Genomic DNA, 15,514 nt, shown 5'->3' with positions numbered 1-15,514 from the left:
GCTGAGTTTAACTTCTCCTTGGTGGTGTTGGCTAAGGAAGGATTAATTGTCACAAGACCAAGTAAAAGAATAAATATTCTGTCAGCAGCGACTCATTTCTCACTCCATCAGGTGCTTCCACCACTGGAAGGTATAATTCAGGAGAATGATGTGCCACTCCTATAGAATGCAGCAAGTGCACCATTCAAGACAAAAAGGGCATTTTGACTAGTATCCATTCCAACGTCTCCACCAAATATGGAATAAAATTGCAATGTGTTCCATACATGTACATGGATCACTAGAGCTACTCGTTAAGGTTTTGCAATCAGAAAGCAACAAGATCCAAAGAAAACCATGATCTCCAACTTCCTCTCTAAGTAACAGAAATGCAGATATGTAAATATAATTTTCAAGTGGTTCAAGTTATTCACATGTATTCAAGGTAATTGTTGTTGGGCGACAAATATTGGCCTTGCTAATGATGGCCATGTTCCATAAATAAACAATAGTTTAAAAAAAATGAGGACAACTTATTTTCTTTGGTAAATTCAATAGCAATTTATTTAGGAATTTTTATAAAATGCAGGAAAACAAAAAAAAACATCAGTATATATTAGGAAAAGGAAAGATCATTCTGAACAGAGGTTAAATAAAAAAGGATAATCAATTTAAAATTGTCTCTGAGAGCTGAAAGTGGACTATATTTAATATTTCAATACTTAGTAACTTGAAAGCAAAATAAACCATTTAATTGGAAGGAGCTGCTGGCAGCGATGTCAGCAGGGCAGCAATGGCATGCATTTCTGGGAAAATTGAGGGAAGTGCAGGACATATGTATTCCAAAATTGAAGAAATACTCAAATGGTAACATAGTACAACCATGGCTGACAAGGGAAATCAAAGCTATTGTAAAAGCAAAAGAAAGGGCATTAGTGGGAAGATAGAGGATTGGGAAATCTTTAAAAACCTACACAGAGCAACTAAAATAATCAATAGAAGAGGAAAAAATGAAATATGAAAGCATGCTAGCAAATAATATTAAAGTGGATAGTAAAAGTTTTTTCAAGTATGTTAGAAATAAAAGAAAAATGTGAGTGGACATAGGACTATTAGAAAATGAGGCAGGAGAAATAATAATGGGGGACATAGGGGATAGCTGATCAACTAAATGAGTATTTTGCATCAGTCTTCACTGTGGAAGACACTAGCAATATGCCTGATGTTGTAGTGTGTGAAGGAGGAGAAGTGGGTGCAGTTACTATTACAAGAGAGAAGGTGCTTAAAAAGCTGAAAGACCTAAAGGTACATACATAAGTCACCTAGACCAGATGAACTGTACCCTAGGGTTCTGAAAGAGGTAGCGTTAGAGGTGGTGGTGGCATTAGAAATGATCTTTCAAAAATCATTGGACTCTGGCATGGTGCCAGAGGACTGGAAAATTGCAAATGTCACTTCACTCTTTAAGAAAGGAAGGCAGCAGGAAGGAAATGATAGACCAGTTAGCCTGCCCTCACTGGTTGGGAAGATGTTGGAGTCAATTGTTAAGATGAGGTTTTCGAGTATTTGGTGACACAGGACAAGATTGGACAAAGTCAGCATGGTTTCTTTAAGGGAGAATCTTGCCTGATGAACCTGTTGAATTCTTTGAGGAGATTACACTAAGATAGATAAAAAGGAATGCAGAGGATGTTGTATATTTGGACTTTCAGAAAGCCTTTGACAAGGTGCCATACAAGAGGCTGCTTACCAAATTAACAGCCCATGATATAACAGGAAAGTTACTAACATGGCTGATTGGTAGGAGGTTGTGAGTGGGAAGAAAAGGATCCTTTTCTGGTTGGCTGCCAGTGACTAGTTGTGTTCTGCAGGGGTTGGTGTAGGGACCACTTCTTTTTATGCTGTATATAAATGATTTAGATGATGGAATAGATAGCTTTGTTGCTAAGTTTGCAGATGATACGAAGATTGGTGGAGGCCAGGTAGTGTTGAGGAAACAGGTAGGCTGCAGAAGGACTTAGACAGATTAGGAGAATGGGCAAGGAAGGACAAATGAAATACAATGCTCTATGATGTTTCAGATTTGACTGGAAGGATTTTCCCCCCTTTTCTTGTAATTATATCCTCAAATGGAATGCCCAGTCTTCTTTTTTTTTGTTTTAGGTTAGTTTAGTGGGTTTTTTTTCTTCTTAATAACAGAAAATTTTAGTCTTTTGTTTCTTGAATTGTTAAGAGGAGTTGTGGTTCCTTTTATATATTAACTCAATATTATACTATATATGATTTTGATAGTGTACATTCCTTTTATTTGTTTGTATTTTTATTGGAATATGTATTTGATATAACTTCTCTGATTTGTATTTGTCTTTACATTTTTTAAATCAATAAAAAAAGATTAAAAATGAAATGAAATACAATGTTAGAAAATGCATGGTCATCACTTTGGTAGTAGAAATAAATGTGCGGACTATTTCTTAAACAGGGAGAAAATCCAAAAATCTGAGGTGCAAAGGGAGTTAAGAGCCCTTGTGCAGAACACCCTAAAGGTTAACTTTCAGGTCTAGTCGGTGGTGAAGAAGGCAAATGCCATATTGGTATTCATTTCAAGAGGTCTAGAATACAAGAGCAAGGAAATGATGCTGAGGCTTTATAAGGCACTGGTGAGGCCTCACCTTGAGTATTGTGAACAGTTTTGGGCCCCTTCATCTTAGAAAAGATGTGCTGGCATTGGAGAGGGTCCAGAGGAGGTTCACAAGGATGATTCCAGAAATGAAAGGGTTATCATACGAGGAACGTTTAATGGCTCCGGGTCTGTATTCACTGGAATTCAGATGGATGTGGGGGGGGGGGGTGGATCTCAATGAAATCTTTTGAATGTTGAAAGACCTAGGCAGAGTAGATGTAGAAAGGATGTTTTCCATGGTGGGAGAGTCTAGGACAAGAGGGCACAGCCTCAGAATAAAGGGGCACCTGTTCAAAACAGAGATCCAGAGACATTTCTTTTGCCAAAGGGTGATGAATTTGTGGAATTTGTTGCCACATGCAGCTGCGGAGACCAGGTTGCTGGGTGTACTTAAGGCAGAGATCGATAGGTTCTTGATTGGACATGGCATCAAAGGTTATGGGGAGAAAGCCGTGAACTGGGGTTAAGGAGGAGAAAAAAAGGATCAGCCATGATTGAATGGCGGAGCAGACTCAATGGGCCAGATGGCCTAATTCTGCTCCTATGTCTTATGATCTTATGGTCTAACAGACTAAGTAACTTGGAGACTTTCCCAATGTAGTACTTTTTATGACACAGCACATTCTTTAAGCATTTCTAAGTTCCTCACCAAAATGGTTCACTTTGAAATGCTCGCTTATCAAAATACAGCTAAAGCTGATGAACTTCTAGAATTTTATTTGATTTATGTATTAGCCTTGTCTTATTAATCTACATTTTTTTCAGAGACTGTTTTGCTTAACATGTGGTCCATGAAAATTTCCAATATCTGTTTGGAGTTCCGAAAAGGTTTGCGGCAACTGGCTTTCTAGATTTCTCCCTGTTAAGGTGGTTGTAGCAATTTGTAGCACTTAATTACTTTCATCAACCTACTTCATGTCTTGCTTCCCTATGGAACTTTCTTGAAACACTGAGCAGTCATAATGATGTTACAGCTTCTTATATATATATATATATTAGTTAAATGGCCTCACCTATTTCAAGTAGCATTGTTAGGCATGTTTCTAGAATTGAGAAGTTCAGGAATCATTGGCTGGTGTAGGTATAAAACACATTTCCACTATGAAATAATAAATTAACAAATTAAATCATTGAAATATTTCACAAGGCTTTTATGGAATCTGGGATGATTATTTTTTAAATTTACATTTTTGAAATTTATGAAGAGCTGTGGATTAACCATCAGTCAATGGAAATTGCATTATCCTCAGATAATTTTTATTAATAGGTAAGTCTTACCTTCAGGGAATACAGCAAATATGATTAGTTGCTTAGTAAAGCCAGTTTCCTGTCATGTAAGCAAGGCAGAATAAAAAAGTAATGTTAAGAAGATTCAGTCAAACCATTTATCAATATTATATCAACCCTATGAAAAGAGTTTATTACAAATAGCAAAATAAAGTTGTTTTATCAATTACTGTATCATAGAAAAAGCACACAAAAACAAATTACAACATGTACATGAAGTATATTAAGGAAATGTCTGAGATGCAAAAAAACTGCAGATGCTAGGATAGAAACCAAAAAGGACTTGCTGGAAGAGCCCAGTGAGTCAATGAATGTCTGTGGAGTCAAACGGTTTGGGCTGAACTACTGCATTAGGACTTGGAAGAGTCTATTCATTGCAGGGATTGGTTGGATCAGTGTCCTAAACCGTGCTGTGCACGGGACAAACCGTCCCGGGACACGGGACGGGACAAACTGTCTTTGCCTCCATAGATGCTACTTGATCCACTGAGATCCTCCTGAACACTGTTTTAAGAAAATATTTGATTGTTCTACCTCACAGAAAAACACTTAAATGTTATGAATCTATAGTTGCATTTGCCAATAAAACTTACAATCATTGGAATCAAGGAATTCTCTGCTAGAATTGTAGCTATTACTAGCAAGTCATTGCGCAGCTGGCGGTCAGAATGACGATATCCATTTATCATTTTGTTCAAAAAGGCTTCTTTTAATGCACTAAATGTGAAAAATGAAATAAATTAATGTTGGAAGATCAAAAAGTCTGCAAGTGTTGAAAATCTGAAACTAACAACAGAAACTGTTGGAAACACTCAAAGTCAGGCTGGGAAAAAGCCTCTGACCTGAAAAGTTATCCCTTTTTCTATTTCCACAGATGCTGCCTGACCTGAGTGTTTCCAGCACTTTGTCTACACTACCATGACAGCAAGTATTCTGCTAACCTTGGCATTGCCAGCAATTGCCCTCACATTACACTGTTCTTTCCAGATTTGTGGTAGGTGGTAAGTTCCAACCACAATGTTATCACCCAATGCAATGTAGGAGTCAGCAAACTTGTATTGATAACCAGTGAGACTAACATGCAGAATCACCAGCTGTCAAAGTTGTCATTGAGTATGAATGACTGTGAATAACTATGATATTCAAAAAAACATATTTAGAAATACTAAAATAATTAAAAATCATGATTTTCTTTAATTAAAAGTCACATAAAACAATTCCATAAATTCAGAAACAAATAAAATATCTTAAAACAATCTAGTGCATGCTCAACAAGGAGATTTCCTGGCCTGAAAGCAGTATAGTCAGCAGAAATATGTACTGTCCCAGTGGACTCCACAATGCATCACCTGTGCAACACAAGACAGTTTGTGGAAGATGCCACTGGTAGCTTAAGCCCATATCAACAATGGAGTCCATATCAGCATGGTACAGGGAAACTTAATTAAATATGTCAGAAGTGTTGATGCCTCCTGGAAGATTTTCTTCAATATTTATGATACTGTAAAAGTGATCTATAGTAAGTATAGGGCACAGTTTTAAGGTGTTTGGTCAAGTGAAGTCAAGTCACTTTTACTTTCAGTAAAAGTTTTTTGAAGTAGGTACTGAGGAGATATTAGGGGTAAGTTCTTTTTATGCAGAGAGTGGTGAGTGTGTGGAATGGGCTGCCGGCGATGGTGGTGGAGGTGGATAGGATAGGGTCCTTTAAGAGACTCCTGGATAAGCACATGGAGCTTAGAAAATAGAGGGCTATGGGTAACCCTAGGTAATTTCTAAAGTAAGTACATGCTCAGTACAGCATTGTGGGCCGAAGGGCTGGTATTGTGCTGTAGGTTTTCTATAATATTCCTTATCTTACTACATGGTGCAAGTACGAGGATTAGTATAGATAGATACTGATGGTCAACATGGGTGTGAAGGTTTGAAGGGCCTATTTCTGTGCTGTGTGGCTATGATCCTGCTGTAAAGTCGTTAAGTCAAAGAATAATGCTGCACTTTAGTAACCATTACTATTTTAATATATATTGATTTTATTTTACTGTAACCTGCTAAATGTTCCTACAATGTAAAAATGATAGAAATTATTACCTTGAATTTTTATATTGTTTGGCTTTCAAATTCGCAAACATGTTTTCTGTAGTCCCTATTGATGTTAAAGTTATGCTTGATTTCATGTAACTGCTAAAGGCATCCCAAATACTGTATCCTAATTTACAATTGGATCATATTGACCAAGTACACGGAAATAATGCAATTTTCAAATGAACATTTCAGTCATTGCTATGAACTAGTATTTAAATTACTATTTAAATTTCTGGTAAACACTCACCGGATACACTCAAGATCTCTCAGCTGATTAACAAGTTCTGTTTTCGAAGCTTTTTCGAGTAACGTCCACAAGATCTCAGATGACAGAAACAGAAGTTGTCCAGATGGATCTGGATCATTCATACAACGGCAGATTTTGTTTGCTGCTTGTGCATTTAACATCAGATTACAGTTCATCACTGGATTCGGAAAGAGAAGTCAAATGATATTATAAATAAAATATAACAATGGATAGTCACAATATGTCATGCTCTCATTCCTTTAAAACCAATAGCTGTATCATCCACCTTCAGCAAAAAGAGATATAAGTAACAAGGTTGTTATTTGCATGAAACCCCTTATTTGGAAATTGAAGTCGTCCAAAATGAAAAATTGAATTTTGAACATTGTAAAATGATATTATTTCATGTATGTGCCGAAACATGTCCCTACCTTAGAAATTACCTAGGGTTACCCATAGCCCTCTATTTTTCTAAGCTCCATGTACCTATCCAAAAGTCTCTTAAAAGACCCTATCTACGTAAAAAAACTTACCCCTGACATCTCCTCTGTACCTGCTCCCAAGCACCCTAAATCTGTGCTCTCTTGCGACAACCATTTCAGCCCTGGGAAAAAGCCTCCCACTATACAAATGATCAATGCCTCTCATCATCTTATACACCTCTATCAGGTCACCTCTCATCCTCCATCACTCCAAGGAGAAAAGGCCAAGTTCACTCAACCTGTCTTCATAAGGCATGCTCCCCAATCCAGGCAACATCCCTGTAAATCTCCTCTGCACCTTTTCAATGGTTTCCACATCCTTCCTGTAGTGAGGCTACCAGAACTGAGCACAGTACTACAAGTGGGGTCTGACCAGGGTCCTATATAGCTGCAACATTACCTCTCAGCTCCTAAGTTCAATTCCACGATTGATGAAGGCCAATACACCATATGCCTTAACCTCAGAGTCAACCTGCGCAGCTGCTTTGAGCATACTATGGATTTGGACCTCAAGATCCCTCTGATCCTTCGCACTGCCAAGAATCATTAATACTACATTTTGCCATCATACTTGACCTACCAAAATGAACCACTTCACACTTATCTGGGTTGAACACCATCTGTCACTTCTCAGCCCAGTTTTGCATCCTATCAATGTCCCACTGTAAACTCTGACAGCCCTCCATACTATCCACAACACCTCCAACCTTTGTGTCATCAGCAAACTTACTAACCCATCCCTCCACTTCCTCATCCATCATTTATAAAAATCACGAAGAGTAAGAGTCCCAGAACAGGTCCCTGATGCATGTACATTGATATAGATTTTCCCCATTACTTTGATCAAGTTGTGATAATATGTCAGATACATGAAATGAGAATAGTTTCTATACGGCTATATTTTATATTGTATCTGATATTTAATTCTGCCATAAGTATTTTCCTACAATGAATAGATTTACGGGTCTTATACAGGTATAATCAAGTTCAATAAATTTTGGAAAGAAATAAAGATTAAATATTGTACTGTAAAATGAATTGCATGTTAACACATAACTGATACATCAACGAAGATTTACAGAATATATATTATAGATACCAGCACCCCGCTTAGCATGCATCGCAAGTAGTTCTATTATAGTACTCCTGGTGTTGTGAAAGATGCTGGAAGAAAATAAGTTTCAGTAAAACTCTCCGGCTAAGTAGTTTACCAGCTTGCCAAATAAATGCAGACAACTTGTCAATTGAAGGCATACTGTTCATGTTCACTTGGGGAATGAAAGCCCAGAGAGAATTGTTATTATCGTCGTAAACATATAAAAACACTTTTTCTCAGCTCAAGCTGGTATAACCTGAGGCATAGGGGATAGCCAAGTCACCTCATTTCTCAATTGCTAGGAATTTTCGCACTATTCTAGTGGTGTTTAGAATTGTGGCTTTCTAAAGATTTACATAGATATTACTGTGTAGCCCTAATTCTTTAATGAAATTGTGTAGTGCCTTTGTGATGATACCAGTTGCAGGAATTACTATTGAGATAATGTATACACTGTTCATATTGAAAAGCCATTTCATTTCCTCTTTTAATTCAACATACTTCTGGTGTTTTTCACTTATTGATTTCTGTAACGTGTGTGCTTGGAACGGCTGTATCTATTAAGTAAATTGCTTGTTTATCCTGTATTATTATATCCGGATGGCTACTATGGACTGTCCTATCTGTAATAATGGATCAGTTGTAATATAATTTGTGGGATTTTGATTCTAAAACTGGATCCAGCTTGTATTTATAGTAAGGTCTGATTTATTTTATGTTTGTATTTTAAAGCAAGATTTTGATGAATGACGTTGGCCACTTGATAACTGCTACAGGATCCTATTATGTGTTTCATTGTTTCTGGTTTTTCTTGGCATTTTCTACATTTATCATCTTGAATTTGCTGGTCTTTTATTATTCATTCTCATCATTTTTTGCGCTAATCACCTAGTCCTGAATTGCTACAAAGAATCCTTCTGTTTCTGGGAAGAGGTGCCCAACTCTGAGCCAGGTGTTTGATGCTTCCTCGTCGACATCTCGTCTGCGCAGATTGTGGGGATGTCTTCCATGGAGGGTCATTGTTCCTCCATTGGTTGACTTTTCCTTCAGTACTGATAATTCCTTCTTATTGTTATTATTATTGAGATACAGAACAGAATAGGCCTTTTCAGCTCTTCAAGCCATACCTCCCAACAAGCCCCAATTTAACCCTAGCCTAATCATGGGTCAGTTTATAATGATCAATTAACCTACTAACTGGTACATCTTTTGAATGTTGGAGAATCTTAGTGATCAACCAATGGTATCAAATATAGTATATAATGACAACACACACAAGATGATGGAGGAGCTTAGCAGGTCTGGCAGCATCTATAAAGGAGAATAAATAGATGATATTTCAGGCCGAGACTCTCCTTCAGGACCAGGACCAAGTATATATAGTAACTCCCTTCAATACTTACTAAATTAACATTCTTGGTCTTGTAAATGCATCCTGGTTGTTAGGTGAAAACAATTTTAATAGTTTAGTAAATACCTACCTGATGAGGAAGAAAGACATTGCAAGGTCTTGATTATCCTTAACTTCACTTCCATTTGGTTTCCAACTAGAGTGAGACCCATGACCAAAGTTTCTACCACTCCACTTTCTTCAACCATTTGCATATTGTAGGTCTTACTAGTTGGAAGGAATCCTTGAAAAATATAAAGTACCAAAAATCTTTTGTAAGAATTATTTATGCATTCAATTAAGATTGCGCAGAGCAAGGACACTGTAAAAGGGGAAGATAATAACTAAGTACACCAGGACTAAGATACTTAAACAAATGTGTTACCTTCAACTTCCTTTCTGGGCGACTCTGTACAAAACAAATTCATGATGGAATTGCAGATTTGCATTTGGATCTCCCTATTAGGTATCCTTAGCAGATATCCTATCAAAAGATAGTGAGAACCACTGTTAAGAAATTAATCTATACTTTAATTCTAAATTATTCTCTGACCTCAAAGAACTGTACTTAGTTACTTAGTTTCCATTGGTAGCTGCTTTGATGGATATACTTTGGTTATACAGTGGGTTATGGTTAATTGGGACACATCAGGACCAGTACATTTTGGCCCCGTTAACTGAAGTTTCACAGAAATAGTCTAAAAAGTATTAAAAAAGACAAACTACCATTTAACTGAGTAACAAATTATGTATTTAAATTAAATACAGAACAAATTAAAACACTACCAATATTATATAATACTATAAAATTATATTAGTTCCTAATAGTTATCAGAGTGTGCAACCATGCTTTTAACGAACAAAATCATAGATACCTAGTGTAAATAATGAACTGCCTTCATACAATGCTTTCAACAACTGCATCCCCTAAATATTCATTTTCATTGTAGCATTCAAGATAAATGTTACAATATTAATACCTTCAAATTCTTCATAGTTGTTAACGTATTGATTGAGTGAAATTGGTTAATTTTCCTCTTGGGTATTTCTGGCATCTCCAAGCCTGAATGCTTGAAACCACACTGAGCAAAACAGTTACGAATTGTCTTACAGCTTATTTCATGCCATCTATCAGTGACAAAAATTCACTGCTTTTTGAACACAAACACATGCAACAGATGCTATTTAAAAACTCTAAGCACGGGTGTGGTGTCGAACAGCCACACAAGTGCACATGAGTGATGCTAATTAGAAAATGTCTGGCAAGTCTCCTGTTCCAATTAAGCAGCATAGTGTCCGAAATAAATGAAGGGAATCTCACCTATTTTATTTTTGATTAGCATTTGTTCTTTCTGAGTTGTCCCAAATTAAGTGGCTGCCTGATTAACCAGTGGCCCAATTATCCAAAATCCACTGTACTTAATTTCCATACTTATTAAATATTAAGAAAAATTCAAATTTAAAATGAACATGAACCAAAGAATAATATGTACATGGAGACTAAATGGATCAAAAGTCTTCACCTCTCCAAAACTGCTACTTTGCTACCAAGCTCAGGTACTAACCATGGCAGAGATGAGCAATAATAGTAAATTAGCAAATGTCAACTACATCACCAAAGTGGCCATGTATTCTCATCCTACTTTAATCCCAATAGATGAAACACAAACAGTTAACATGCTGGTACTATGAGTAAGTAAGGCTAAGGGAATGTTGGCCCTTACTGCAAAAAGTATTGAGTATACAAGTAGGGAAATTATAACGCAACTTCAGAGTCAGCTGGTGAGATATAACCTGGAATACTGCATGCAGTTTAGTCTCCCATATTGCACTGGGAACAGTGGTTAATTAGGTTGATTCCTGGGATGAAGTGCTTGACATATATAGGGATTATACAGATTTAAGTATAGTATAATAAGAGATGATCTTATTGAGACATATAGGTTTTGGAGATTGAGAGGATAAATACTGAAGGAAAATTTCCTGAGTGGGAGTTTCTAGAAAGAGGGAGCATAGTTTCATTGATAAGGTCATTCATTTAAGTCAGAGATAAGGAAGAATTTCTTTGAAAACTGTGTCTTTGTACTGCTCTACTCCACAGTGAATTGAATATGTCCAGGAGGGATCTGACTGGTATTTGAACAATGGAGATAAAGTGTGTAGGAAGGAGTTCAGATGTGGTGTTGAACCCAAGACTGGATCAGCCATAACTCATTGAATGGCAGAGTTGGCTCTAGGGGCAGATTGGATTGAGGGGGATAATAAATCAGCCATGATAGAATAGCAGAACAGATTCAGTGGGCTGAACAACCTAAGTCTGCTCCTATGTCTTACAGTCTTATGGACTGTTCTTTCAGCCAGTTCTTATGTTCTACCATTTTCAAAAGTTTCTCTTCATCCACTTTCTAAGCAGTACTTTAAGACACATTTCAATGTAAAGATGGCCTTTCAGCAAGAAGTGTAAAACTGACCATAACCTGGGAGAACAGAGAAATGAAATACTAAGTCAAATAATTACAACAGTATGCAAAACTTATTCCAATCTGCAAGTAGTGCATCAAATTGTATAGAAGGTGGAAACAATGTGAGTGAGATTGGAGAAATTAATGGGATTAAATGAAGAAAAGTGGCAGGAATGGAGGACAAACAGTTGAATGACATATTTCATCACTGCAAGTTCTTAAGTAGTACATCTCTGAAATAAACAGTATTACATAACAGTAAATAGATTTACCATGCTTTTAAATGCAATAATTGCCATTTCCAGGTTATGATGTGTGATGTTAAGATCAGCAATCCACTTTCTTGTGGATGATACTCTTGTAAATCTGATGCACCATATTACATTATGCACTCCCAAGTCTGCTAAATTTTGACAGAGCCAAACAGTGACCCCACATGTCCTTCAGGGATGAGGGTGGAGCCTACCTGGCAGTACCACTGTCTTACCATTTTCATCTACTGTCCCTTTTCCCCAGACAACTCAATCTACCAATCTCCCTTGAGGACTTGTTTCTCCTTCCTGTGCCCAATGATTTCTGAGGAAGGACCCAATCTTACCAAGATCACAGTCACTGCCCCAGATCACGATCAGAACCTTCTTCATGCTCCCATTCCTGCGTGCACTAGATCTCAGTTACTTTCATCTCCAAAATTGTGCAACAACAAATTAGTAGCACTCAGTCATTTGCAAGCCATTGCAATGACCATCTGGCATGTTCAAGCATTTCCAGGTTATTGTAATAGACCCTGTCTCATTTTTATTGCATCTTAAATTAATGCATTGAAAACCCAGGGTATTTTTTAAGAAGAAATGATAATGCCTGCAAATTTCAACTGACCAGTCTACACTCAAGATGAGAAAGATACAATGATAAGGTATATAACAGGATAAAAATTATTTTTTTAGAACTGATATTTATTCAGGGACAAGTTGTAGTGGTCGTGTCTCTGGCACCGAGACTGAACCCTCAGCTCAGAAAGGAAGGAGGGAAAAGAGGAGAGCAGTAGTGATAGGGGATTCAATAGTTAGGGGACAGATAAGAGGTTCTGTGGGAGAGATCAAGAATCCGGATGGTCTGTTGCCTCCCTGGTGCCAAGGTCCGCGATATCTCGGATCGAGTTCTAGGTATTCTCAGGAGGGAGGGTGAGCAACCAGATGTTGTGGTCCATGTAGGGACCAATGACGTGGATAGGAAGGAGGAGGAGGTCCTGCAAAGAGAGTTTAGGGAGTTAGGTGCAAAGTTGAAGGACAGGACTTCCAGGGTTGCAACCTCAGGATTGCTACGCTGCCACATGCTAGTGAGGCTAGAAATAGGAAGATAATGCAGCTAAATACATGGCTATGGAGATGGTACAGGAGGGAGGGCTTCATGTTTCTGGACAATTGGGCTTTGTTCCAGGGAAGGTGGGACCTGTTCCGACAGAATGATTTGCACCTGAACTGGAGGGGGACTAACATCCTTGCAGGTAGATTTTCTAGTGCTGTTCTGGGGGGATTTAAACTAGATTTGCAGGGGGAGGGGAACCGGAGTGTTAGAGCAGATAGTGAGGTGGAGGAGGATAAAGGTCATGTGAGGACTGCATGTATAGACAGAAATCAAAAGGTTTGTACGTGATAGAAATTTTCTCAGGTGCATCTATTTCAATGCAAGGAGTATTGTAGATAAGCTTAGGGTGTGGATTGCCATGTGGGATTATGACATTATTTCTATTAGTGACACTTGGTTGCAGGAGGGGCAGTACTGGCAGCTTACTGTTCCAGGGTTCCATTGTTTCAGACATGATAGAGGGGAAGGGATGAAAGGGGGAGGCGTGGCATTACTAGTCAGGGAAAATATCACAGTTGTGCGTAGACAAGACAGCCAGGAGGGCTTGTCTACAGAGGCCATATAGGTGGAGCTGAGGAATGGGAAAGGTATGACCACACTAATAGGGTTGTATTATAGACCGCTCAATTGTCAGAGAGAATTGGAGGAGCAAATCTGTAGAAAGATAGCAGACCGATGTAAGAAACAGAAAGTTGTAATAGTAGGGGATTTTAACTTTTCACATATTGACTGGGACTCCCATACTGTGAAAGGGCTAGATGGCTTGTGGTTTGTCAGATGTGTTCAGGAAAGTTTTCTAAATCAATATATAGAGGTACCCATGAGAGACGATGCAATATTTGTTCTCCTATTAGTGAACCAGACAGGTCAGGTGACAGAAGTATGTGTAGGTGAACAGTTTGGGTCCAGTGACCATAATGTCATTAGTTTCAAGTTAATTATGGATAAGGATAGGTATGGTCCTCGAGTTGAGGTTCTAAATTGGGGAAGGGACAATTTTGTGGAAATGAGAAAGGATCTAGGAAGAGTGGATTGGGATAAATTGTTTTCTGGCAAGGATGTGTTCAGTAAGTGGAAGGCCTTCAAAGGCAAAATTTTGAAAGTGCAGAGTTTGCATGTTCCTGCCAGGATTAAAGGCAAAGTTAACAGTCATAGGGAACCTTGGATTTCAAGGGATATTGATGATCTAGTTAAGAAAAAGGAAGAGGTGTATAGCAGGTATAGGCAACAAGGAATAAATGAGGTACTTGAAGAGTATAGAAAATGTAAGAAAATACTAAAGAAGGAAATCAAGAAGGCAAAAAGAAGACATGAGGTTGCTGGCAGATAATGTGAAGGTAAACCCAAAGGGTTTCTACAAGTATATTAAGAGTAAAAGGATAGTAAGGGACAAAATTGATCCCTAGGAGATCAGAGTGGCTGCCTATGTGTGGAGCCTCATGAGATGAGGGAGATCTTAAACAGTTTTTTTGCATCAGTATTTACTCAGAAAACTGGCATAGCATATATGGAAGGAAAGGAAACAAGCAGCAGTGTCATGGAACATATAGAGATTAAAGAGGAGGAAGTGTTTGCTGCCTTACAGTGAATAAAGGTAGATAAATCCACCAGGTCTGACATGATATTTCCTTGGACCTTGAGAGAGATTAGTGTAGAAATTGCAGGTGGCCTGGCAGAAATATTTAAAATGTCCTTAGGCACAGGTGCGGTGGCAGAGGATTGGAGGGTAGCTCATGTTGTTCCGTTGTTTAAAAAAGGCTCCAAAGGTAAACCAGGTAATTACAGGCCGGTGAACCTGACATTAGTAGTAGGTAAATTATTGGAAGGTGTTCTGAGAGATCGGATATACAGGTATTTGGATAGCCAAGGACTGGTTAAGGATAGTCAACATGGCTTTGTGCATGGTAGATCATGCTTAACAAATCTTGTAGAGTTTTTCGAGGAGGTTACCAAGAAAGTAGATTAAGGAAAGGCTGTTGATGTTGTCTACATGGACTTTAGGAAGGCCTTTGACAAGGTCTCACATGGGAAGTTAGTTCAGAAGGTTCAGACCAGGTATCCATGCAGAGGTTGTAAACTGGATTCGAAATTGGCTGTGTGGGAGAAGACAGAGAGTGGTAGTGGATGATTGCTTCTCAGACTGGAGGCCTGTAACTAGTGGTGTGCCTCAGGGATCTGTGCTGGGACCATTGTTGTTTGTTGTCTATATCAATGACCTAGATGATAATGTGGTAAATTGGATCAGCAAGTTTGCTGATGACACCATGATTGGAGGCATTGTGGACAGCGAGGAAGGCTTTCAAAGCTTACAGAGGGATCTGGACCAACCGGAAAAATGGGCCAGAAAATTGCAGATGAAATTTAATGCAGACAAGTGTGAGATGTTGCTTTTTGGAAGGACAAATCAAGGTAGAACATACATAGTAAATGGTAGGGCA

The 15,514-nt window shown here is 38.1% G+C and overlaps 1 protein-coding gene across 1 annotated transcript in view; it reads right to left on the bottom strand.

The window, feature by feature from the left end:
• LOC132395496 (cilia- and flagella-associated protein 69-like) overlaps positions 1-15,514 on the bottom strand; it is a 136,694-nt gene that overhangs the window by 75,184 nt on the left and 45,996 nt on the right. Inside the window, exons 6-10 of the mRNA XM_059972202.1 lie at positions 9,632-9,730; positions 9,338-9,490; positions 6,279-6,456; positions 4,543-4,666; positions 3,941-3,989 (exon numbers count right to left, since the gene is read on the bottom strand). Coding sequence (XP_059828185.1) covers positions 3,941-3,989; positions 4,543-4,666; positions 6,279-6,456; positions 9,338-9,490; positions 9,632-9,730 — 603 coding nt within the window. The remainder of the gene's footprint in view (positions 1-3,940; positions 3,990-4,542; positions 4,667-6,278; positions 6,457-9,337; positions 9,491-9,631; positions 9,731-15,514) is intronic.

This window comes from Hypanus sabinus, chromosome 6 (assembly GCF_030144855.1).
Source record: "Hypanus sabinus isolate sHypSab1 chromosome 6, sHypSab1.hap1, whole genome shotgun sequence".
Lineage (NCBI taxonomy): Eukaryota > Metazoa > Chordata > Chondrichthyes > Myliobatiformes > Dasyatidae > Hypanus > Hypanus sabinus.
The sequence above is the reverse complement of the archived record's forward strand: the minus strand, read 5'-3'. Positions and strand labels throughout refer to the sequence as shown.